At 37.5% G+C, this 27,324-nt stretch overlaps 3 protein-coding genes across 4 annotated transcripts in view; 1 reads left to right on the top strand and 2 right to left on the bottom strand.

The window, feature by feature from the left end:
* Positions 1-8,885: 8,885 nt before the first annotated feature.
* Positions 8,886-12,896, bottom strand: LOC145555145 (N-acetyllactosaminide beta-1,3-N-acetylglucosaminyltransferase 3-like). Its single transcript, XM_081616530.1, has 2 exons — positions 11,894-12,896; positions 8,886-10,741 (listed from the first exon to the last, which is right to left on the bottom strand). Exons 1-2 carry the CDS (start codon positions 11,899-11,901, stop codon positions 9,538-9,540), a joined length of 1,212 nt encoding a protein of 403 aa, XP_081472656.1. The 5' UTR covers positions 11,902-12,896; the 3' UTR covers positions 8,886-9,537.
* A 5,881-nt stretch (positions 12,897-18,777) lies between these two features.
* LOC145555140 (N-acetyllactosaminide beta-1,3-N-acetylglucosaminyltransferase 3-like) lies at positions 18,778-22,356 on the bottom strand. Its single transcript, XM_081616529.1, has 2 exons — positions 21,782-22,356; positions 18,778-20,627 (listed from the first exon to the last, which is right to left on the bottom strand). The coding sequence occupies exons 1-2, from the start codon at positions 21,787-21,789 to the stop codon at positions 19,424-19,426; spliced, it is 1,212 nt and encodes a 403-aa protein (XP_081472655.1). The 5' UTR covers positions 21,790-22,356; the 3' UTR covers positions 18,778-19,423.
* Positions 22,357-26,268: 3,912 nt separating this feature from the next.
* The window catches only part of LOC103476782 (SH3 and PX domain-containing protein 2A-like), a 65,493-nt gene continuing 64,437 nt past the window's right edge, over positions 26,269-27,324 (top strand). Inside the window, exon 1 of one of the 2 annotated variants that reach the window (XM_081616104.1) lies at positions 26,269-26,651. In XM_081616104.1, coding sequence (XP_081472230.1) covers positions 26,580-26,651 — 72 coding nt within the window. In that variant the 5' untranslated portion in view covers positions 26,269-26,579. The remainder of the gene's footprint in view (positions 26,652-27,324) is intronic. The other variant, XM_081616105.1, reaches the window with a different exon arrangement.

Raw genomic sequence — 27,324 nt, 5'->3', positions numbered from 1 at the left:
CAGCCCATTTAAAAAATCTTAAGGGAAGATTAATGTATCATAGTTGTAATGATTTGCTCATTTCACAGTCTAAGGAGAAAGGACAACACGGCTCAGCAACGACTCAGTTCAAATGGAAGCACAGAGACTATGATATGATATGATTATAAGCAAAATGTAAATTTAAGACAGGCTGCATTGCTAAGTGAATAGGAAGATCTCTATAATGTCACTGGATTATGTTTTGTGGTCTTAATGCTAACAGAATAATTCTGGATTTTGTTAGGATTAAGGCTAACAAACAACAAAAGGCTTAAAGTAAGGTTCGCAGATTGTGCTCTCATTAAGAGAGTAGGTGAAGACCAACTGTTCTGCTTTTGCAGGTGAAAAAACTATTAAATACAGATCTTTTATACAGTTTTATAGTCAATCTTTACGTTTTTAGTTTGTCAGAAAGTTTTAATGTCGTGAAGACATTTAGGATCAAATAACTTATTTCATAATGAATACCAAGTCAACATTTCAAAAAGGTTTTTTGCCTTTTTATTTTCATCTAAAGATAAAATCAATAACCGTTTTTACTTTCAAACAAAGCTTTAAATAAAGATAGAGAAGAAATATGAAACCTATAAAGAGAAGAGAAACATGACTAGAAATATGAGACTTGCCTCCTGATCTGAACTTCTAACCTCAAAGAGGACGCGTATCCAGTTATGAATACTTTACAAAACATTCAAACTAACACAAAAACTAAGCACAGCCCATAAATGTGGAAACAGATTTCGCTATAATTACCTGACCATGTTGGTAGATGGTGAGTGCCTGATGAAATGACGACTTGATCCCATAAAGCAGAAAGAAATAACTCTTCCCTATTTCAGCCACAGTTTGAAGATTCTCACAAAACCTGCTTGTGGCACTGACAAGTTCTTATAATTGTTCATCTCCTGCCAACATATCATAAAAATGGTAGAGCAGGAAAGACAGTGGGTCAAATGACGGGAAGCATAAAAACAATGACACGTCCCGTCATTACACTATCGTAAGTGATCATCTTAGCATACAAGTATGATTCAAGTGTCTATGATGGGTAAGGCCATTCATAGCATAAAGTTCTGCTTCAACCAAGGTTGAAAACTGATGCATAAGTTGATTACAATGGTAGGACGCTGAATAAGTTCCTAATTACTTTCTGTTTTGTCCTCTTACAATAGAAGTATCTGCATTGTAGTTTGTGTTGTTTGTGTTCTCATTTGGCTTTACAAATCATAGTTTACAGTTAACCCCGTAGCTCAAGAATTCAATGAGAATGTCGAACTCAGTAATCCCATGATGATCTTACGTTACAAACAATACCACAGATCACGTTTTTACCCACTAACAGGATAGTAAAATATAATGTAACCTTTTCCATGTAAGATCTTGTATTAGAAATGATTTTGTGTTTGTTTAATTTTTTTTAATCCATCAGTTAGTAAATTAAAAAAAGAAGACAAAGGATGGATGGACCACTCTTAAAGCTCAGAGATGATTTTGTATGAAGTCCTGTTATCCTGGTGGTGATGTTGCCTGGGGGCTTCAACCTCTGGCTGGGGTCTCCCATGGTAAATTGGCTTCAGGGAAGAGATTAGACAAAGGCTGATTCAAAAATTTAAGTTGGGTTTAGACTCTACAAATTGGTGTGTATGCGTGTGTGTGTGGTGCACCTGGTGGTCAAGACTTAGCTTCTTGGGGCTGAATCAAGAAGCTCAAACTACATAAAGCCTCTACCAAGTGGTGCCACCACCTGCAGGTCTGACATTGAGGTCAGGTTTTAAATGTAGTTTTTTCCTGTAATCTGTGTCGTTTTCTAACTAAATATGTTGAGTGTTTATAAAGGTATGGAAACAGTTTAGTGTTCTGGCAAAAATGATACTGAAATAGCTTGTATTTCTGTCTGTTAAAGCTAAATAATTACAGTCTACTGTTGTTATGTTACTGCTTAAAGTAGTTCAACACAGTGAGCCCGAGAATGTCTCTGTGGGATTTGAAAAATCAATGTGTCCGTCAGGTCCAATTGAAGTGATTAACCTGAGAGTTTAAATCAATCCATCGTCCATCTTGATGACGACTTGATCCCATAAAGTAGAAAGAAATAACGCTTCCCTGTTTCAGCCACAGTTTGAAGATTCTCACAAAACCTGCTTGTGGCACTGACAAGTTCTTAGAATAGTTATCTCCTGCCAACATATCATAAAAATGGTAGAGCAGGAAAGACAGTGGGTCAAATGACGGGAAGTGTAAAAACAATGACACATCCCGTCATTTCACTATCGTAAGTGATCATCTTAGCATACAAGTATGATTCAAGTGTCTATGATGGGTAAGGCCATTCAGCATAAAGTTCTGCTTCAACCAAGGTTGAAAACTGATGCATAAGTTGATTACAATGGTTGTACGCCGAATAAGTTCCTAATTACTTTCTGTTTTGTCCTCTTACATAGAAGTGTCTGCATTGTAGTTGTGTTTGTGTTGTTTGTGTTCTCATTTGGCTTTACAAATCAAATAGTTTACAGTTAACCTCATAGCTCAAGAATTCAATGAGAATGTCGAACTCAGTAATCCCATGATGATCTTGTTACAAAAAATTCCACAGATCACGTCTGAACCACTAACAGGATAGTAAAATATAATGTAACCTTTCCATGTAAGATCTTGTATTAGAAATGATTTTGTGTTTAATTTTTTTTAATCCATCAGTTTAGTAAATTAAAAAAAGAAGACAAAGGATGGATGGACCATTCTTAAAGCTCAGAGATGATTTTGTATGAAGTCCTGTTATCCTGGTGGTGATATTGCCTGGGGCATCAACCTCTGGATGGGGTCTCCCATGGTAAATTGGCTTCAGGAAGAGATTAGAGTAAACCAGTAGACTACCCAAATAATCTGCTGCAACCAAATGAAAGCCTTCCTCTCGCAGAAGTTAGTGAGCTTTTCAGCTGTGAAGCACAACTGCAACCAACAGGGTTTTCTAATATCAGTCACCCTTATAAAATGAATATTTTTGGATTAGCATTCATACCAGGGTATTAGTGTCTTGTTGCAAAAATGTTAATTCCTTCAGAGTCGTCTAATGAAAGGCTATTGTTTATGAAATGGATGAAATTGTAAATTGCACGACAATGTGGTTTCATTTAGAAACAATTTATTCCCATGTGCTGCACCATTGATGTGGAATACAGATTTTAAGATAACTTAACATTTAGAAAAGCAGAAAAGAAGAAAAGTTTTTAATATGTTAATTCTTCTGGGTCAGTGTAAAGTGAAATGTGCATTTTGAGTTTTAAAATAATACAGTATGAGTTTATTTGGCTTTTGATGGTTACATTTACAGATTTACGGGAGCTTTTAATTCAGAGATCTTCCCATTTTGTCTGAAACTTGTGTTTGTATTGAACCAGCAAACACAAAACGTGCTTCTGTTACATTGCAGTGTACTGCTCTAAAGTACTGGGTTTAAATGGTTTCATCTCGGAAAAACACACCAGCAATAAATCTCAGGCTCTGAAGGAGTGAAGGGATTATTTAAATCCACAAGGTGGCATCCTGAACTGCCATACACTAAAGACTGAGCATGAAAGAGAATTAAACGCAACCGTAGTTATTGTTTTTATATAATGTAGAAAATATGTGGCGTGAGTTACACACAGAAAACGTACATTTTAACACTATTTGTGGCTTATGATGGCATAAAAATATAATAAATAGATCTTTGCTTGCTTATATCCTGTATTGCTCAGTGGACTGAGAGACTGCTATTTTCCCTTCCATATACAGGAAGTACTGAACTGCCATTGCGCTGTGACATAATTCAGGATAACAGCCGACAGAAAGTTCTTAGGTTGTACCCACACCTAGCTGTTGTCTTGCATGTTAAACACAAATTAAGAAGAATTCATCTGTGTACATTGGCAAGGAGTTGGTAATTATTCTATGGTTGTATCTCCGATTGTTATTTAAATTGTCATTATTATTATTATGTATCCGTAGACTTTTCTTGTCTTGTGAGTTAGTCTGCATCCATTTTGTCTATGTAATATAGTTTATTTGTTGGCTCTTTAGCACAGTATCAGTATAACATGAATATTATAACATGGTTTAAATTACAGATTTTGATAGGGCCTTGTAAGTAAGTTATTAAATTGAGATAAAGGATAGGATTAAATAAGTGTTCTTCCTGCTCTTTTTCAAACAGAAAGGAGTGGTAAGCCAATTATTTGTTGGTTATGTATGGATGATTTTTTTTCTGTCCTACAAATTGTTTTTCAAGACCTGTTTGAAATAAATCAAAAATTTGTTAGCTTGAGTAAACTAAAAGAACTTTGCTGCTGAAATTGTTAAATTGTGTAATAGTGTATGTTAAGCATACAACGTATTAATGCGCAAAAAGGAGCTTGCGGTGATCTGTATTTGCAGATGTCTGTGTTTAATTGAATTTCAATAAAAACCTGTTTCACCCATCTGACATCGTTTCATTATTACAAATACCTCTGTATTTAAAATATTTTTTAAAAGGTAGGATATTCTCATAAAAAGATTAGTGCAAACATCTGCGATAGCTTTCTGGTGAAGCTCTGATGAAGTGATATTTTTGTGTGTATAAATTGTTCCTATGTTAAGCATAACTCCTCAGCTTTCATTTCAGTCTCGTCACTCAAAGAATGATATGCAATGATAATACATATTTAACATTAACACAGCCTGCTGTAGTTTTCGGTTTGTAAACATCAAAGTAGAAGTTTTAGACGTGTAGCACCGACAGATAGACATAGCTATCTAGCCGTGCTACGGTAGGAAAATCTGACGAGGTAGCACAAATGGTCAGAACCTGACAGAAATGAGGGAGGAGCGAGATGCGCATTTTGTTGCTGGAAAAAAAGGAACTATTTTGAGTTTCTGTCGCCGAGGCCGAGTCCGAGTCCGATTATTATAAGCAATTTTGGGCTTGTTTTTTTTCCCAAAGTAACTAGCAAATTCAATGAGTCAAAAGCTGCGATTTTTGGGCTATTTTTTTTACGTGAAGTTGCTTAGGTTTTGAAATAAGCGGGCACATAAGACGCAGAATTTGTCCGACAACCAGTTAGTTTTAGTCAGACTTTCCCTGTCCATCTTTTCCCGGATGATCCGTCCGGCTGAGTCTTTGTTAATGTCAAGTTAATATATTTGCTGTCAACGTCTAGCTTCACGTTGCGCTCCAGAAAAAGACTAATGAACAGCGCAATAAACGTGAATGAATGAATGTGTCAGTAGAGTTGCTCAACTAAACATTATAATCATTAATATGAAGTGTAAAATCTGAGCAGCGGGCCATCCGAGTTGTGAAGTCGCAGCTGGAGCACTGTGAACTGCGCTGTGACAGCAAACGCAGGGGCGTAACGCAGAACCTGGAGGCTGGGGCACCCTAAATTCCTACTAAGAGTTTTCCAGACATAGTGGAACACACAAAATTAAAGTTTTTTGTACTGTTGTAACCATTAAACAATCTCCCCTTCAGTTCAACCTTATAAGTAGAGACACAAAGTTGATGTCATCATACAATAGCAATTAAGTCTTTGGCAAAGTTCAATGTAATTTTCACATGTGGTGGAACATTGTCAACAGCTGCTGAAAGTAACTAAAAAGTTTAGTGCAACTTACTTTCCAAATCAAGTAATCAGTAATCTGATTTACTTTTTCCAAAGTAACTATATCACTGAGTTTGAACATGTATTCTGCCAACTACAAAGAATAGATAAAAAAAACCCCTCAATATTCTTATATTGAACAAAATAATTTGTCATTCTATCTGACCTAAAACCGTCTTGTTGGTTCCAAGTTTCTTAACCCACCTGCGAGAATACAATCAAGAGAGGCAGGTAAATGAACAATGATAAGTTTATTGAATCCAGGGGAAAGGGGAATGGGAATGAGTTCTGGAACAGATGACTGGATCGTCTGACTGTCAACAAGAGGCAACAGGTTAGTAAGACGTGATTGAGAGAATCTTTCCAGGAGTAAACAGACAAGGTCTTACTTGGAGTGGATGAGTGTGGTTGCTGGCAGAGCGCTGGATAAGAGGGCTTCGTTGGAGGGCGGACAGGTTAGTATATAGCGGAATGAGCAGAGTCCGACTAGGTCCAGTTGTAACGAATCTCCAGATGGGTTCGGGCACGGCCAGGTAATCTTGTGGTGTCACGAAGGGGAGTCCACTAGAGACGGACCGAACACAGGGAAGGCGAGCACACAGGGGATGGCGTCCAGCTGGTACAACCAACGGCGTCATGGGGAGACACACGAGGGAGGAAACTCACAAACAGCGGGTGGCTTCAGCTCACTCAGAACCCCGGGGCAGACGGCACACTCGGGGAACAACGAGGAGACAGCGGGTTCACCTGGCGTGGAAAACAACAAGGGATTAGCTAGAAGGAAATCACAGAGGGCCATTCTCTGGAACGAATGTTACCAAGGTAAGCAAACACTCAGGCAAAAGGAAGTCGTTCAGCCGCTGCTATATACACCCAGACCGCTCCTTCCAAACAAGCTGCAGGTGCGTCAACGGGGTTGGCGCCGCATCTCTCCAGGGGCTCTGTAACCTGGCGGCATCTGGTGGATGCCACGGAAGTAGCAGGTGCTCCAGGAAAATAAACTTAAACCAACGAACAAAATAAAAAAGAACAGAAACAAACAAACAAACAAAAAAACAAAACAGAAAAACACAGACCCTGACAAAACATGACAAGTTTAGTTTAATTTAACTTAAGGTGGATTTAGGCCAGTTATGTGAACCAAGCCAAATAATTTTTAATAATTTTCAGTAATAATGATGCATTATCAGTAATAATGATATCAGCAATAATGATGCATTATTACTGTGTCATTGTTACAGTAATAATGATAAACCAGTGGGTAAAGCGTAAAGCACTGTAAATTTGACTGAATTTCAACTAAGCAGTATTGTGGAAACTAACGGACAACAGTGAATGAATCCCTGTCGTTTTGTGGTCTCTGCTCGATTAAAGCAGCAGTGATCTCTGGGACTACCGCTTTTTTGCTCCACGGAACAAAGAAGTCCCAGCCACGCTGACCTCCTTCCTGAAGAGTCCTATGAAGTGTGTCCAGTCAGCTGAACTGGGTCCGCCCCATACGCTCTGACTGCCCCCTTTGGCTCCGGACAGCGGCGGTGCAGCCCCTCTTTCAGGGTGGAGAAGTCTGATTACTCGCCAGTTTTATTGCGTTGGATTGTTTCACAAAGACCGCTTGACACCGTCAGTTCGTGGGGGCATCCAGAACCTGACCGTGGATCGCTCTATTTTCCTTCGCTTAAGTTTACTTAACTATTTGCACAAGTTAGGACTTTTGCATCTTTCGAGCTCCCTCTTCGGTGTTTCATGGGCAATTATCTTCGCCTTTGCAGTTTGTAGTCGTTTTCCCTTTAAATAAAGGCCCGTCCGGACTGTTGAGAAGATGCAGTTCCGCACTGTCCTTGACGTTAACGTCGTGGACGTGCAGAAGAGAAGGAACCCCTCAAAACACTATGTAAGTTGTTTTCTCCTCCGTATTGCTACTTTATCACTGCTGATCCTTCGCGAAGTAGTATACGTGATATCTTTTCCTTGGATTGTGATGTCGCTCTGTTCATTCTCTACTTTGTGCTGTCCATTTTCAATTGACAAACACTGGATTTATATAATTTTTTGTCATGGGCTTTCACCGGGATCTGACATTTTGTGATCAATCAGATTCTAATACAATACATAAAATACGTTTCTACATAAATACTGTTATGGCATTTGACAAGTAAATTAAACAAAAATATGTTAAAAAAAGTCTAAAAATGTTACATGTTTAGTACAGTTAATAGTTTCCTTCAATCATATCTTGATGCTAATTATAAATTACCAATATGTCAATATATGTAATTAATATTAAACCTTTGCAAACTATCATGGGTACTGGATTATTTTATAAAAAGCACTTTGAATTGCCTTGCTTCTGAAAACTTGCTGTATAAATAAAATGACCTTACTTTACCTAAAATGATTTATGAAAAAGAAAAGGAAGAATAAATTCCTTATTGTGATTCATTTGTATATGACTACAGTAATGAATATGATATGAACACAGTAATCTAACTTTGGGTGTGAACCAAATCAACAGTACAAAGACCATTTGGAGGACATGGTCTTCGTACATTTGCCAACATTTTTTTTGAGTGATTTATTTACTGTGTAAATGTGATCCAATCTCGTTCCGACACAGATGCTGTAGGTACATTGTGCAAGCGTGAGGCAAATGCAACACAAACCTGGCTGCTTGGTTGCCATATTGTCACATCATTTTTGTAAAGCATGAAATGCTATGCAACTTTCAAAAGCAGTTGAAATTTTTGTTCAGTCAATATTTTGCTATAATGTATACTCATACACCTCAGAAAGCTCATAGTTGTGCTATCATTTGTACTGATGTTATGTTATCCTCCTGTCACACATTGTGTTTCGCAGATACTTTAATGGAGCTCTCCTTGCTCAACCTATCAGTTTGTCTTGGTAGATTTGCAGTTGTTCTTCTCAATTTTTTCTCCAGTTCATGAGATTGAACTGTGGTCCATCAAATATTTAAAGCTTGGAATATTGTTCTATAACCTAAACCTGCTTTAAACCTCTTAACAAAGTTATCCTTGATCAAAGATCAAGTTATCCTTGATCATCATGATGTTTTTAATTCAGTGAAAAACTCTTGAGACCTGATAGCTAAACTAATATTAAATCATACACAGGTGCACTTTATTCATTAACTTATGTGACTTCAGAAGGAATTGGTAGAAGTTATAGTAGTAAAGAACATTTAATATCTTTCATTTGATTTAAAAAAAATACTTAAATGCCAAATTAAATTTACCAGAAACATTTATTATCTCAACACATGTAACCCTAACCACCATAAAAACAGGTTCCATGAGAATTAACAGGTAACATTTCTTTTACAATTAGACTATGAGTTACATTGACTAATTATTGTAACATTCCAACAGGAGGGAAAGAGGTGAAACAATAATAAAAAAATTAGAGAATTTCATAAACAACATTGCATAGCAGTTTTATTAAGTTACATATTGATATTACTAAAAAAAAACCCTACAGCCTAGCTCACAGATTATTATGTTGTGTTCACTTGCATTCAGAAATCTGATGCTCATTTAAACACTAGTTCACATGGCATATGTTTAGATTTCAGTGTTTGAGTGTTGTTAGTTTTTACTGTGTGTTTTTTTCTGTAATTAACTAATCAAATCTAGTATAAAAGCATTAAAATCCCTGCCCAACAAGTGATATGGTTTAGCTGCAAAAATAAGTTTATTAGTATCGGCAGCTAGCTTACTTACTAAATAACTACAGCAAGTACCTAGCTTTCTCACTAGGGTCAAAAATAACGGGCTATAATGTGTTACTACCTGCCTAACTAACCAGTTACTTAAATAATTTTTTTGACCCAGGTCTTGTTCAGACGGTTCATTTGAGTTTATTTCGGCTCAACTGTTTTTCATGTTTTATCACTACATGGAATTTTTGGGTTGCGTATTTCTTGCCACAAGAAATATAGATCACTGGGCGAGAATTTGTGAAGCAAAATTAAATCCTTGAGGTAACAGGGGTCATATTTATCAACTTGTCTGGAGGGAATGTGCCATTGTAGTGTTTTCACACCAATGTGAGAGGCAGGTTTAAGTTTCAGTGCAGCCAAACACATTCCCATGTAAACATCATCAATAGGAAGAATTTGGACCATCACAGATATTTTGTAAATGACCAAAGCTGTATAGCCTGACAGAAGGTATCCCCCACCTCCACAGTAGGGTGGGTAAACCTTTTTTTCGTACACCTGTGACGGAACAAAGTACTTACTCTTTGGGTTTCTTTTAGGAATTGCTCCTTTAAACAGATCGCCAGTAAAAAGGTGCTTATGTCCATTATTGTCTTTAAGACTTTGAAGGTATTCCACCATGTTGTCAGTGTGAGCAAAAACATCATCATCACCATTCAGTAGAAATCGAGCCTGTGGACAACGTCTGTCCATCCACTCAAGGAAGAGTATCTGCTTCAAAGTGAGGTTGAAAAAGGAATCCTTAAAATCCCATTGCAGGATGTCATTGTAATGTTGGTGCTCCCACATGACAAGTTTGTCCAATTTCTCCTTCTCGAAACCTGAACCGTCAGTTCCCACAATAAAGATTCTTCGAATCACCTTTCCCTTATATGACCTCTCTGCAGCCCAGGTCTTGCGCAGGACCTCTCTCCGCTCATAGTTCTTTGGGGAACTTTTAATAACGAGCAAAAGAAAGATGTCTTCAGGCTCATCATCTCCTCCACATTTGTCAGGAAGGTCCAGAATTATGGGGAAACTACGACAGTGACGATAGTAAAGAAAGTCTTGAATCATAGGGGAAAAGGAATCAAAGCCAGAGACGTTTTCAAACATTGTGTTTCGTTCACATCTTAGTGTTAGGTTTTGTGATACCCTCCACCTTTCCAATTGCCAATTTGACAATGGGGAAGTTTTGTGTGAGGCGTTGCGATCTTCTTCTTTTAAATATGCAGGTCTCTGGTCTTGGTTGTGCTGGTCGTATGCTGATCGTGTTCGTGATTGAGGTGTTGAGATGTTTTGTGGCTCATTAAAATGAAGAAGTACCAAAAGGATCCCCAGCAATAATAAAGTTGTGGCACAGGCGTCAATCAGTCTCAAAATGCTGAAGTCAAATAAACATAAAGAAATACAGCTTAGAATGACAATTTGTCTATATCCTGTGTAAGTACTTCCATTACATTGTTACTTCTGCCTTGTTTTATAGTGGGATTTAGGAACAGATTCTCTCTTAATAGATGCCTTGTACACAGTCGACCTAACACTGTCACTTTAAACCAATAAGCGATCCGTGCAATGGGAATTTACATTAATATGCTTGTAAAAAAGGTTTGGGTGACTTTTAGCCTATTGACTAGATTTGAAGAAAAGTTTGGCTACTGACTGTACTTCTAATGACTTAAAGCACAAAAATAAAGAGCAAGTAATACGTAAATCAACACACACACACCTCTAAACACATGTATAAACAAACCCCAGCCCATTTAAAAAATCTTAAGGGAAGATTAATGTATCATAGTTGTAATGATTTGTTCATTTCACAGTCTAAGGAGAAAGGACAACACGGCTCAGCAACGACTCAGTTCAAATGGAAGCACAGAGACTATGATATGATATGATTATAAGCAAAATGTAAGTTTTAAGACAGGCTGCATTGCTAAGTGAATAGGAAGATCTCTATAATGTCACTGGATTACATTTTTGTGGTCTTAATGCTAAGAAAACAGAATAATTCTGGATTTTGTTAGGATTAAGGCTAACAAACAACAAAAGGCTTAAAGTAAGGTTCGCAGATTGTGCTCTCATTAAGAGAGTAGGTGAAAACCGACTGTTCTGCTTTTGCAGGTGAAAAAAACTAAGATACAGATCTTTTATACAGTTTTATAGTCAAACTTTACGTTTTTAGTTTTGTCAGAAAGTAATGTCGTGAAGACATTTAGGATCAAATAACTTATTTCATAATGAATACCAAGTCAACATGTCAAAAAGGTTTTTCGCCTTTTTATTTTCATCTAAAGATGAAATCAATAACTGTTTTTTACTTTCAAACAAAGCTTTAAATAAAGATAGAGAAGAAAAATGAAAACCTATAAAGAGAAGAGAAAACATGACTAGAAATATGAGACTTGCCTCCTGATCTGAACTTCTAACCTCAAAGAGGACGCGTATCCAGTTATGAATACTTTACAAAACATTCAAACTAACACAAAAACTAAGCACAGCCCATAAATGTGGAAACAGATTTCGCTATAATTACCTGACCATGTTGGTAGATGGTGAGTGCCTGATGAAATGACGACTTTATCCCATAAAGCAGAAAGAAATAACTCTTCCCTGTTTCAGCCACAGTTTGAAGATTCTCACAAAACCTGCTTGTGGCACTGACAAGTTCTTAGAATAGTTTATCTCCTGCCAACATATCATAAAAATGGTAGAGCAGGAAAGACAGTGGGTCAAATGACGGGAAGTATAAAAACAATGACACATCCCGTCATTTCACTATCGTAAGTGATCATCTTAGCATACAAGTATGTCTTTGTCATTCAAGTGTCTATGATGGGTAAGGCCATTCATACCATAAAGTTCTGCTTCAACCAAGGTTGAAAACTGATGCATAAGTTAATTACAATGGTAGTACGCTGAATAAGTTCCTAATTACTTTCTGTTTTGTCCTCTTACAATAGAAGTATCTGCATTGTAGTTGTTTGTGTTGTTTGTGTTCTCATTTGGCTTTACAAATCAAATAGTTTACAGTTAACCTCATAGCTCAAGAATTCAATGAGAATGTCGAACTCAGTAATCCCATGATGATCTTACGTTACAAAAAAATCCACAGATCACGTCTTAACCCACTAACAGGATAGTAAAATATAATGTAACCTTTTCCATGTAAGATCTTGTATTAGAAATGATTTTTGCGTACGTTTAATTTTTTTTTAATCCATCAGTTTAGTAAATTAAAAAAAGAAGACAAAGGATGGATGGACCATTCTTAAAGCTCAGAGATGATTTTGTATGAAGTCCTGTTATACTGGTGGTGATATTGCCTGGGGGCTTCAACCTCTGGATGGGGTCTCCCATGGTAAATTGGCTTCAGGGAAGAGATTAGAGTAAACCAGTAAACTACCCAAATAATCTGCTGCAACCAAATGAAAGCCTTCCTCTCGCAGTAGTTAGTGAGCTTTTCAGCTGTGAAGCACAACTGCAACCAACAGGGTTTTCTAACAATCAGTCACCCTTATAAAATGAATATTTTGGATTAGCATTCATACCAGGGTATTAGTGTCTTGTTGCAAAAATGTTAATTCCTTCAGAGTCGTCTAATGAAAGGCTATTGTTTATGAAATTGTAAATTGCACGACAATGTGGTTTCATTTAGAAACAAATTTATTCCCATGTGCTGCACCATTGATGTGGAATACAGATTTTAAGATAACTTAACATTTAGAAGAGCAGAAAAGAAGAAAAGTTAATATGTTAATTCTTCTGGGTCAGTGTAAAGTGAAATGTGCATTTTGAGTTTTAAAATACAGTATGAGTTTATTTGGCTTTTGATGGTTACATTTACAGATTTACAGGAGCTTTTAATTCAGAGATCTTCCCATTTTGTCTGAAACTTGTGTTTGTATTGAACCAGCAAACAGAAAACGTGCTTCTGTTACATTGCAGTTTACTGCTCTAAAGTACTGGGTTTTAAATGGTTTCATCTCGGAAAAACACACCAGCAATAAATCTCAGGCTCTGAAAGGAGTGAAGGGATTATTTAAATCCACAAGGTGGCATCCTGAACTGCCATACACTAAAGACTGAGCATGAAAGAGAATTAAACGCAACCGTAGTTATTGTTTTTATATAATGTAGAAAATATGTGGCGTGAGTTACACACAGAAAACGTACATTTTAACACTATTTGTGGCTTATGATGGCATAAAAATATAATAAATAGATCTTTGCTTGCTTATATCCTGTATTGCTCAGTGGACTGAGAGACTGCTATTTTCCCTTCCATATACAGGAAGTACTGAACTGCCATTGCGCTGTGACATAATTCAGGATAACAGCCGACAGAAAGTTCTTAGGTTGTACCCACACCTAGCTGTTGTCTTGCATGTTAAACACAAATTAAGAAGAATTCATCTGTGTACATTGGCAAGGAGTTGGTAATTATTCTATGGTTGTATCTCCGATTGTTATTTAAATTGTCATTATTATTATTATGTATCCGTAGACTTTTCTTGTCTTGTGAGTTAGTCTGCATCCATTTTGTCTATGTAATATAGTTTATTTGTTGGCTCTTTAGCACAGTATCAGTATAACATGAATATTATAACATGGTTTAAATTACAGATTTTTGATAGGGCCTTGTAAGTAAGTTATTAAATTGAGATAAAGGACAGGATTAAATAAGTGTTCTTCCTGCTCTTTTTCAAACAGGAAAGGAGTGGTAAGCCAATTATTTTGTTGGTTATGTATGGATGATTTTTTTTTCTGTCCTACAAATTGTTTTTCAAGACCTGTTTGAAATAAATCAAAAATTTGTTAGCTTGAGTAAACTAAAAGAACTTTGCTGCTGAAATTGTTAAATTGTGTAATAGTGTATGTTAGGCATACAACGTATTAATGCGCAAAAAGGAGCTTGCGGTGATCTGTATTTGCAGATGTCTGTGTTTAATTGAATTTCAATAAAAACCTGTTTCACCCATCTGACATCATTTCATTATTACAAATACCTCTGTATTTAAAATATTTTTTAAAAGGTAGGATATTCTCATAAAAAGATTAGTGCAAACATCTGCGATAGCTTTCTGGTGAAGCTATAGTCTGATGAAGTGATATTTTTGTGTGTATAAATTGTTCCTATGCTAAGCATAACTCCTCAACTTTCATTTCAGTCTCGTCACTCAAAGAATGATATCCAATGATAATATATATTTAACATTAACACAGCCTGCTGTAGTTTTCGGTTTGTAAACATCAAAGTAGAAGTTTTAGACGTGTAGCACCGACAGATAGACATAGCTATCTAGCCGTGCTATGGTAGGAAAATCTGACGAGGTAGCACAAATGGTCAGAACCTGACAGAAATGAGGGAGGAGCGAGATGCGCATTTTGTTGCTGGAAAAAAAGGAACTATTTTGAGTTTCTGTCGCCGAGTCCGAGTCCGATTATTATAAGCAATTTTGGGCTTGTTTTTTTTCCCAAAGTAACTAGCAAATTCAATGAGTCAAATTTAATGAGTCAAAAGCTGCGATTTTTGGGCTATTTTTTTTACGTGAAGTTGCTTAGGTTTTGAAATAAGCGGGCACATAAGACGCAGAATTTGTCCGACAACCAGTTAGTTTTAGTCAGACTTTCCCTGTCCATCTTTTCCCGGATGATCCGTCCGGCTGAGTCTTTGTTAATGTCAAGTTAATATATTTGCTGTCAACGTCTAGCTTCACGTTGCGCTCCAGAAAAAGACTAATGAACAGCGCAATAAACGTGAATGAATGAATGTGTCAGTAGAGTTGCGCAACTAAACATTATAATCATTAATATGAAGTGTAAAATCTGAGCAGCGGGCCATCCGAGTTGTGAAGTCGCAGCTGGAGCACTGTGAACTGCGCTGTGACAGCAAACGCAGGGGCGTAACGCAGAACCTGGAGGCTGGGGCACCCTAAATTCCTACTAAGAGTTTTCCAGACAATAGTGGAACACACAAAAATTAAAGTTTTTTTGTACTGTTGTAACCATTAAACAATCTCCCCTTCAGTTCAACCTTATAAGTAGAGACACAAAGTTGATGTCATCATACAATAGCAATTAAGTCTTTGGCAAAGTTAAATGTAATTTTCACATGTGGTGGAACATTGTCAACAGCTGCTGAAAGTAACTAAAAAGTTTAGTGCAACTTACTTTCCAAATCAAGTAATCAGTAATCTGATTTACTTTTTCCAAAGTAACTATATCACTGAGTTTGAACATGTATTCTGCCAACTACAAAGAATAGATAAAAAAAACCCCTCAATTATTCTTATATTGAACAAAATAATTTGTCATTCTATCTGACCTAAAACCGTCTTGTTGGTTCCAAGTTTCTTAACCCACCTGCGAGAATACAATCAAGAGAGGCAGGTAAATGAACAATGATAAGTTTATTGAATCCAGGGGAAAGGGGAATGGGAATGAGTTCTGGAACAGATGACTGGATCGTCTGACTGTCAACAAGAGGCAATAGGTTAATAAGACGTGATTGAGAGAATCTTTCCAGGAGTAAACAGACAAGGTCTTACTTGGAGTGGATGAGTGTGGTTGCTGGCAGAGCGCTGGATAAGAGGGCTTCGTTGGAGGGCGGACAGGTTAGTATATAGCGGAATGAGCGGAGTCCGACTAGGTCCAGTTGTAGCAAATCTCCAGATGGGTTCGGGCACGGCCAGGTAATCTTGTGGTGTCACGAAGGGGAGTCCACTAGAGACGGACCGAACACGGGGAAGGCGAGCACACAGGGGATGGCGTCCAGCTGGTACAACCAACGGCGTCATGGGGAGACACACGAGGGAGGAAACTCACAAACAGCGGGTGGCTTCAGCTCACTCAGAACCCCGGGGCAGACGGCACACTCGGGGAACAACGAGGAGACAGCGGGTTCACCTGGCGTGGAAAACAACAAGGGATTAGCTAGAAGGAAATCACAGAGGGCCATTCTCTGGAACGAATGTTACCAAGGTAAGCAAACACTCAGGCAAAAGGAAGTCGTTCAGCCGCTGCTATATACACCCAGACCGCTCCTTCCAAACAAGCTGCAGGTGCGTCAACGGGGTTGGCGCCGCATCTCTCCAGGGGCTCTGTAACCTGGCGGCATCTGGTGGATGCCACGGGAAGTAGCAGGTGCTCCAGGAAAATAAACTTAAACCAACGAACAAAATAAAAAAAAAAAGAAAACAAACAAACAAACAAAAAAAACAAAACAGAAAAAACACAGACCCTGACAAAAACATGACAAGTTTAGTTTAATTTAACTTAAGGCGGATTTGGGCCAGTTATGTGAACCAAGCCAAATAATTTTTAAATAATTTTCAGTAATAATGATGCATTATCAGTAATAATGATAATATCAGCAATAATGATGCATTATTACTGTGTCATTGTTACAGTAATAATGATAAACCAGTGGGTAAAGCGTAAAGCACTGTAAATTTGACTGAATTTCAACTAAGCAGTATTGTGGAAACTAACGGACAACAGTGAATGAATCCCTGTCGTTTTGTGGTCTCTGGTCGCTTACAGCAGCAGTGATCTCTGGGACTACCGCTTTTTTGCTCCACGGAACAAAGAAGCGGTAGTCCCAGCCACGCTGACCTCCTTCCTGAAGAGTCCTATGAAGTGTGTCCAGTCAGCTGAACTGGGTCCGCCCCATACGCTCTGACTGCCCCCTTTGGCTCCGGACAGCGGCGGTGCAGCCCCTCTTTCAGGGTGGAGAAGTCTGATTACTCGCCAGTTTTATTGCGTTGGATTGTTTCACAAAGACCGCTTGACACCGTCAGTTCGTGGGGGCATCCAGAACCTGACCGTGGATCGCTCTATTTTCCTTCGCTTAAGTTTACTTAACTATTTGCACAAGTTAGGACTTTTGCATCTTTCGAGCTCCCTCTTCGGTGTTTCATGGGCAATTATCTTCGCCTTTGCAGTTTGTAGTCGTTTTCCCTTTAAATAAAGGCCCGTCCGGACTGTTGAGAAGATGCAGTTCCGCACTGTCCTTGACGTTAACGTCGTGGACGTGCAGAAGAGAAGGAACCCCTCAAAACACTATGTAAGTTGTTTTCTCCTCCGTATTGCTACTTTATCACTGCTGATCCTTCGCGAAGTAGTATACGTGATATCTTTTCCTTGGATTGTGATGTCGCTCTGTTCATTCTCTACTTTGTGCTGTCCATTTTCAATTGACAAAACACTGGGATTTATATAATTTTTTGTCATGGGCTTTCACCGGGATCTGACATTTTGTGATCAATCAGATTCTAATACAATACATAAAATACGTTTCTACATAAATACTGTTATGGCATTTGACAAGTAAATTAAACAAAAATATGTTAAAAAAAATCTAAAAATGTTACATGTTTAGTACAGTTAATAGTTTCCTTCAATCATATCTTGATGCTAATTATAAATTACCAATATGTCAATATATGTAATTAATATTAAACCTTTGCAAACTATCGTGGGTACTGGATTATTTTATAAAAAGCACTTTGAATTGCCTTGCTTCTGAAAACTTGCTGTATAAATAAAATGACCTTACTTTACCTAAAATGATTTATGAAAAAGAAAAGGAAGAATAAATTCCTTATTGTGATTCATTTGTATATGACTACAGTAATGAATATGATATGAACACAGTAATCTAACTTTGGGTGTGAACCAAATCAACAGTACAAAGACCATTTGGAGGACATGGTCTTCGTACATTTGCCAACATTTTTTTTGAGTGATTTATTTACTGTGTAAATGTGATCCAATCTCGTTCCGACACAGATGCTGTAGGTACATTGTGCAAGCGTGAGGCAAATGCAACACAAACCTGGCTGCTTGGTTGCCATATTGGCACATCATTTTTGTAAAGCATGAAATGCTATGCAACTTTCAAAAGCAGTTGAAATTTTTCAGTCAATATTTTGCTATAATGTATACTCATACACCTCAGAAAGTTCATAGTTGTGCTATCATTTGTACCGATGTTATGTCATCCTCCTGTCACACATTGTGTTTTGCAGATACTTTAATGGAGCTCTCCTTGCCCAACCTATCAGTTTGTCTTGGTAGATTTGCAGTTGTTCTTCTCAATTTTTTCTCCTGTTCATGAGATTGACCTGTGGTCCATCAAGTATTTGAAGCTTGGAATATTGTTTTATAACCTAAACCTGCTTTAAACCTCTTAACAAAGTTATCCTTGATCAAAGATCAAGTTATCCTTGATCATCATGATGTTTTTAATTCAGTGAAAAACTCTTGAGACCTGATAGCTAAACTAATATTAAATCATACACAGGTGCACTTTATTCATTAACTTATGTGACTTCAGAAGGCATTTGGTAGAAGTTAAGGTAGTAAAGAACATTTAGTATCTTTCATTTGATTACAAAAAAATACTTAAATGCCAAATTAAATTTACCAGAAACATTTATTATCTCAACACATGTAACCCTAACCCCCATAAAAACAGGTTCCATGAGAATTAACAGGTAATATTTCTTTTACAATTAGACTATGAGTTACATTGACTAATTATAGTAACATTCCAACAGGAGGGAAAGAGGTGAAACAATAAAAAAATGAGAGAATTTCATAAACAACATTGCATAGCAGTTTTATTAAGTTACATATTGATATTACTAAAAAAAAACCCTACAGCCTAGCTCACAGATTATTATGTTGTGTTCACTTTCATTCAGAAATCTGATGCTCATTTAAACACTAGTTCACATGGCATATGTTTAGATTTCAGTGTTTGAGTGTTGTAATTTTTTACTGTTTTTTTTCTGTAATTAACTAATCAAATCTAGTATAAAAGTATTAAAATCCCTGCCCAACAAGTGATATGGTATAGCTGCAAAAATAAGTTTATTAGTATCGGCAGCTAGCTTACTTACTAAATAACTACTGCAAGTACCTAACTCTATCACTATGGTCAAAAATAACGGGCTATAATGTGTTACTACCTGCCTAACTAACCAGTTACTTAAATAATTTTTTTGACCCAGGTCTTGTTCAGACGGTTCATTTGAGTTTATTTCGGCTCAACTGTTTTTCATGTTTTATCACTACATGGAATTTTTGGGTTGCGTATTTCTTGCCACAAGAAATATAGATCACTGGGCGAGAATTTGTGAAGCAAAATTAAATCCTTGAGGTAACAGGGGTCATATTTATCAACTTGTCTGGAGGGAATGTGCCATTGTAGTGTTTTCACACCAATGTGAGAGGCAGGTTTAAGTTTCAGTGCAGCCAAACACATTCCCATGTAAACATCATCAATAGGAAGAATATGGACCATCACAGATATTTTGTAAATGACCAAAGCTGTATAGCCTGACAGAAGGTATCCCCCACCTCCACAGTAGGGTGGGTAAACCTTTTTTTCGTACACCTGTGACGGAACAAAGTACTTACTCTTTGGGTTTCTTTTAGGAATCCCTCCTTTCAACAGATCGCCAGTAAAAAGGTGCTTATGTCCATTATTGTCTTTAAGACTTTGAAGGTATTCCACCATGTTGTCAGTGTGAGCAAAAACATCATCATCACCATTCAGTAGAAATCGAGCCTGTGGACAACGTCTGTCCATCCACTCAAGGAAGAGTATCTGCTTCAAAGTGAGGTTGAAAAAGGATTCCTTAAAATCCCATTGCAGGATGTCATTGTAATGTTGGTGCTCCCACATGACAAGTTTGTCCAATTTCTCCTTCTCGAAACCTGAACCGTCAGTTCCCACAATAAAGATTCTTCGAATCACCTTTCCCTTAAATGACCTCTCTGCAGCCCAGGTCTTGCGCAGGACCTCTCTCCGCTCATAGTTCTTTGGGGAACTTTTAATAACGAGCAAAAGAAAGATGTCTTCAGGCCGATCGTCTCCTCCACATTTGTCAGGAAGGTCCAGAATTATGGGGAAACTACGACAGTGACGATAGTAAAGAAAGTCTTGAATCATAGGGGAAAAGGAATCAAAGCCAGAGACGTTTTCAAACATTGTGTTTCGTTCACATCTTATTGTTAGGTTTTGTGACACCCTCCACCTTTCCAATTGCCAATTTGACAATGGGGAAGTTTTGTGTGAGGCTTTGCGATCTTCTTCTTTTAAATATGCAGGTCTCTGGTCTTGGTTGTGCTGGTCGTATGCTGATCGTGTTCGTGATTGAGGTGTTGAGATGTTTTGTGGCTCATTAAAATGAAGAAGTACCAAAAGGATCCCCAGCAGTAATAAAGTTGTGGCACAGGCGTCAATCAGTCTCAAAATGCTGAAGTCAAATAAACATAAAGAAATACAGCTTAGAATGACTATTTGTCTATATCCTGTGTAAGTACTTCCATTACATTGTTACTTCTGCCTTGTTTTATAGTGGGATTTAGGAACAGATTCTCTCTTAATAGATGCCTTGTACACAGTCGACCTAACACTGTCACTTTAAACCAATAAGCGATCCGTGCAATGGGAATTTACATTAATATGCTTGTAAAAAAGGTTTGGGTGACTTTTAGCCTATTGACTAGATTTGAAGAAAAGTTTGGCTACTGACTGTACTTCTAATGACTTAAAGCACAAAAATAAAGAGCAAGTAATACGTAAATCAACACACACACACCTCTAAACACATGTATAAACAAACCCCAGCCCATTTAAAAAATCTTAAGGGAAGATTAATGTATCATAGTTGTAATGATTTGTTCATTTCACAGTCTAAGGAGAAAGGACAACACGGCTCAGCAACGACTCAGTTCAAATGGAAGTACAGAGACTATGATATGATATGATTATAAGCAAAATGTAAGTTTTAAGACAGGCTGCATTGCTAAGTGAATAGGAAGATCTCTATAATGTCACTGGATTACATTTTTGTGGTCTTAATGCTAAGAAAACAGAATAATTCTGGATTTTGTTAGGATTAAGGCTAACAAACAACAAAAGGCTTAAAGTAAGGTTCGCAGATTGTGCTCTCATTAAGAGAGTAGGTGAAAACCAACTGTTCTGCTTTTGCAGGTGAAAAAACTATTAAGATACAGATCTTTTATACAGTTTTATAGTCATACTTTACGATTTTAGTTTTGTCAGAAAGTAATGTCGTGATGACCTTTAGGATCAAATAACTTATTTCATAATGAATACCAAGTCAACATGTCAAAAAGGTTTTTCGCCTTTTTATTTTCATCTAAAGATGAAATCAATAACTGTTTTTTACTTTCAAACAAAGCTTTAAATAAAGATAGAGAAGAAAAATGAAAACCTATAAAGAGAAGAGAAAACATGACTAGAAATATGAGACTTGCCTCCTGATCTGAACTTCTAACCTCAAAGAGGACGCGTATCCAGTTATGAATACTTTACAAAACATTCAAACTAACACAAAAACTAAGCACAGCCCATAAATGTGGAAACTGATTTGGCTATAATTACCTGACCATGTTGGTAGATGGTGAGTGCCTGATGAAATGACGACTTTATCCCATAAAGCAGAAAGAAATAACTCTTCCCTGTTTCAGCCACAGTTTGAAGATTCTCACAAAACCTGCTTGTGGCACTGACAAGTTCTTAGAATAGTTTATCTCCTGCCAACATATCATAAAAATGGTAGAGCAGGAAAGACAGTGGGTCAAATGACGGGAAGTGTAAAAACAATGACACATCCCGTCATTTCACTATCGTAAGTGATCATCTTAGCATACAAGTATGTCTTTGTCATTCAAGTGTCTATGATGGGTAAGGCCATTCATACTAGGACGCCCATAAAGTTCTGCTTCAACCAAGGTTGAAAACTGATGCAAAAGTTAATTACAATGGTAGTACGCTGAATAAGTTCCTAATTACTTTCTGTTTTGTCCTCTTACAATAGAAGTGTCTGCATTGTAGTTGTTTGTGTTGTTTGTGTTCTCATTTGGCTTTACAAATCAAATAGTTTACAGTTAACCTCATAGCTCAAGAATTCAATGAGAATGTCGAACTCAGTAATCCCATGATGATCTTACGTTACAAAAAATTCCATGATGATGATTTTTGTGTATGTTTAATTTTTTTTTAATCCATCAGTTTAGTAAATTAAAAAAAGAAGACAAAGGATGGATGGACCATTCTTAAAGCTCAGAGATGATTTTGTATGAAGTCTTGTTATCCTGGTGGTGATGTTGCCTGGGGGCTTCAACCTCTGGATGGGGTCTCCCATGGTAAATTGGCTTCAGGGAAGAGATTAGAGTAAACCAGTAAACTACCCAAATAATCTGCTGCAACCAAATGAAAGCCTTCCTCTCGCAGTAGTTAGTGAGCTTTTCAGCTGTGAAGCACAACTGCAACCAACAGGGTTTTCTAACAATCAGTCACCCTTATAAAATGAATATTTTGGATTAGCATTCATACCAGGGTATTAGTGTCTTGTTGCAAAAATGTTAATTCCTTCAGAGTCGTCTAATGAAAGGCTATTGTTTATGAAATTGTAAATTGCACGACAATGTGGTTTCATTTAGAAACAAATTTATTCCCATGTGCTGCACCATTGATGTGGAATACAGATTTTAAGATAACTTAACATTTAGAAGAGCAGAAAAGAAGAAAAGTTAATATGTTAATTCTTCTGGGTCAGTGTAAAGTGAAATGTGCATTTTGAGTTTTAAAATACAGTATGAGTTTATTTGGCTTTTGATGGTTACATTTACAGATTTACGGGAGCTTTTAATTCAGAGATCTTCCCATTTTGTCTGAAACTTGTGTTTGTATTGAACCAGCAAACAGAAAACGTGCTTCTGTTACATTGCAGTGTACTGCTCTAAAGTACTGGGTTTTAAATGGTTTCATCTCGGAAAAACACACCAGCAATAAATCTCAGGCTCTGAAAGGAGTGAAGGGATTATTTAAATCCACAAGGTGGCATCCTGAACTGCCATACACTAAAGACTGAGCATGAAAGAGAATTAAACCCAACCATAGTTATTGTTTTTATATAATGTAGAAAATATGTGGCATGAGTTACACACAGAAAACGTACATTTTAACACTATTTGTGGCTTATGATGGCATAAAAATATAATAAATAGATCTTTGCTTGCTTATATCCTGTATTGCTCAGTGGACTGAGAGACTGCTATTTTCCCTTCCATGTACGGGAAGTACTGAACTGCCATTGCGCTGTGACATAATTCAGGATAACAGCCGACAGAAAGTTCTTAGGTTGTACCCACACCTAGCTGTTGTCTTGCATGTTAAACACAAATTAAGAAGAATTCATCTGTGTACATTGGCAAGGAGTTGGTAATTATTCTATGGTTGTATCTCCGATTGTTATTTAAATTGTCATTATTATTATTATGTATCCGTAGACTTTTCTTGTCTTGTGAGTTAGTCTGTAACCATTTTGTCTATGTAATATAGTTTATTTGTTGGCTCTTTAGCACAGTATCAGTATAACATGAATATTATAACATGGTTTAAATTACAGATTTTTGATAGGGCCTTGTAAGTAAGTTATTAAATTGAGATAAAGGACAGGATTAAATAAGTGTTCTTCCTGCTCTTTTTCAAACAGGAAAGGAGTGGTAAGCCAATTATTTTGTTGGTTATGTATGGATGATTTTTTTTTCTGTCCTACAAATTGTTTTTAAAAACCTGTTTGAAATAAATCAAAAATGTGTTAGCTTGAGTAAGCTATAAGCACTTTGCTGCTATAATTGTTAAGCTGTGTAATAGTGTATGTTAAGCATACAACGTATTAATGCGCAAAAAAGAGCTTGCGGTGATCTGTATTTGCAGATGTCTGTGTTTAATTGAATTTCAATAAAAACCTGTTTCACCCATCTGACATCGTTTCATTCTTACAAATACCTCTGTATTTAAAATATTTTTTAAAAGGTAGGATATTCTCATAAAAAGATTAGTGCAAACATCTGCGATAGCTTTCTGGTGAAGCTCTGATGAAGTGATATTTTTGTGTGTATAAATTGTTCCTATGTTAAGCATAACTCCTCAGCTTTCATTTCAGTCTCGTCACTCAAAGAATGATATGCAATGATAATACATATTTAACATTAACACAGCCTGCTGTAGTTTTCGGTTTGTAAACATCAAAGTAGAAGTTTTAGACGTGTAGCACCGACAGATAGACATAGCTATCTAGCCGTGCTATGGTAGGAAAATCTGACGAGGTAGCACAGATAGTCAGAACTTGACAGAAATGAGGGATGAGCGAGATGCGCATTTTGTTGCTGGAAAAAAGGAACTATTTTGAATTTCGGTCGCCGAGGCAGATCATTATAAGCAATTTTGGGCTTGTTTTTTTCCAAAGTCACTAGCAAATTTAATGAGTCAAAAGCTGCGATTTTTTTGGGCTAGTTTTTTTTTTTTTTAACGTGAAGTTGCTTATTTAGGTTTTGAAATAAGCGGGCACATAAGCCGCAGAATTTGTCCGACAGCCAATTAGTTTTAGTCAGACTCTCCCTGTCCATCTTTTCCCGGATGATCCGTCCGGCTGAGTCTTTGTTAAATAGATTTTTAAAAAATAAAAAACTCAATATTCTTACAATGAACAAAATAATTTTTCATTCTAACTGACCCAACACTGTCATGTTGGTTCCAAGTTTCTTAACCCACATGCGAGAATACAATCAAGAGAGGCAGGTAAATGATAAGTTTATTGAATCCAGGGGAAAGGGGAATGGGAATGAGTTCTGTAACAGATGACCGGATAGTCTGACTGCCAACAAGAGGCAACAGGTTAGTAAGACGTGGTTGAGAGAATCTTTCCAGGAGTAAACAGACAAGGTCTTACTTGGAGTGGAGGAGTGTGGTTGCTGGCAGAGCGCTGGATAAGAGGGCTTAGTTGGAGGGCGGACAGGTTAGTATATAGCGGAATGAGCGGAGTCCGACTAGGTCCAGTTGTAACGAATCTCCAGATGGGTTCGGGCACGGCCAGGTAATCCTGTGGTGTCACGAAGGGGAGTCCACTAGAGACGGACCGAACACAGGGAAGGCGAGCACACAAGGGATGGCGTCCAGGTGGTACAACCAACGGCGTCATGGGGAGACACGAGGGAGGAAACTCACAAACAGCGGTGGCTTCAGCTCACTCAGAACCCCGGGGCAGACGGCACACTTGGAGAATAAAGAGGAGACAGCGGGTTCACCTGGCGTGGAAAACAACAAGGGATTAGCTCGAGGGAAATCACAGAGGGCCTTTCTCTGGAACGAATGTTACCAAGGTAAGCAAACACTCAGGCAAAGGGAAGTCGTTCAGCCGCTGCTATATACACCCAGACCGCTCCTTCCAAACAAGCTGCAGGTGCGTCAACGGGGTTGGCGCCGCATCTCTCCAGGGGCTCTGTAACCTGGCGGCATCTGGTGGATGCCACGGGAAGTAGCAGGTGCTCCAGGAAAATAAACTTAAACCAACGAACAAAAAAAAAAAAAAAAAAGAAACAAACAAACAAACAAACAAAACAAAACAGAAAAAACACAGACCCTGACAAAAACATGACAAGTTTAGTTTAATTTAACTTAAGGCGGATTTGGGCCAGTTATGTGAACCACGCCAAATAATTTTTAAATAATTTTCAGTAATAATGATGCATTATCAGTAATAATGATAATATCAGCAATAATGATGCATTATTACTGTGTCATTGTTACAGTAATAATGATAAACCAGTGAGTAAAGCGTAAAGCACTGTAAATTTGACTGAATTTCAACTAAGCAGTATTGTGGAAACTAACGGACAACAGTGAATGAATCCCTGTCGTTTTGTGGTCTCTGCTCGATTAAAGCAGCAGTGATCTCTGGGACTACCGCTTTTTTGCTCCACGGAACAAAGAAGCGGTAGTCCCAGCCACGCTGACCTCCTTCCTGAAGAGTCCTGTGAAGTGTGTCCAGTCAGCTGAACTGGGTCCGCCCCATACGCTCTGACTGCCCCCTTTGGCTCCGGACAGCGGCGGTGCAGCCCCTCTTTCAGGGTGGAGAAGTCTGATTACTCGCCAGTTTTATTGCGTTGGATTGTTTCACAAAGACCGCTTGACACCGTCAGTTCGTGGGGGCATCCAGAACCTGACCGTGGATCGCTCTATTTTCCTTCGCTTAAGTTTACTTAACTATTTGCACAAGTTAGGACTTTTGCATCTTTCGAGCTCCCTCTTCGGTGTTTCATGGGCAATTATCTTCGCCTTTGCAGTTTGTAGTCGTTTTCCCTTTAAATAAAGGCCCGTCCGGACTGTTGAGAAGATGCAGTTCCGCACTGTCCTTGACGTTAACGTCGTGGACGTGCAGAAGAGAAGGAACCCCTCAAAACACTATGTAAGTTGTTTTCTCCTCCGTATTGCTACTTTATCACTGCTGATCCTTCGCGAAGTAGTATACGTGATATCTTTTCCTTGGATTGTGATGTCGCTCTGTTCATTCTCTACTTTGTGCTGTCCATTTTCAATTGACAAAACACTGGGATTTATATAATTTTTTGTCATGGGCTTTCACCGGGATCTGACATTTTGTGATCAATCAGATTCTAATACAATACATAAAATACGTTTCTACATAAATACTGTTATGGCATTTGACAAGTAAATGAAACAAAAATATGTTAAAAAAGTCTAAAACATGTTACATGTTTAGTAAAGTTAATGGTTTCCTTCAATCATATGCTAATCATAAATTACCAATATGTCAATATATGTAATTAATATTAAACCTTTGCAAACTATCATGGGTACTGGATTATTTTATAAAAAGCACTTTGAATTGCCTTGCTTCTGAAAATTTTCTATATAAATAAAATTACTTTACTTTACCTAAAATGATATATGAAAAAGAAAAGGAAGAATAAATTCCTTATTGTGATTCATTTGTATATGAATACAGTAATGAATATGATATGAACACAGTAATCTAACTTTGGGTGTGAACCAAATCAACAGTACAAAGACCATTTGGAGGACATGGTCTACATTTGCCAACATTTTTTTTGAGTGAT

The sequence above is a fragment of the Poecilia reticulata genome, chromosome 15 (assembly GCF_904066995.2).
Source record: "Poecilia reticulata chromosome 15, P_reticulata-male-v2, whole genome shotgun sequence".
NCBI classification, from domain to species: domain Eukaryota; kingdom Metazoa; phylum Chordata; class Actinopteri; order Cyprinodontiformes; family Poeciliidae; genus Poecilia; species Poecilia reticulata.
The sequence above is the reverse complement of the archived record's forward strand: the minus strand, read 5'-3'. Positions and strand labels throughout refer to the sequence as shown.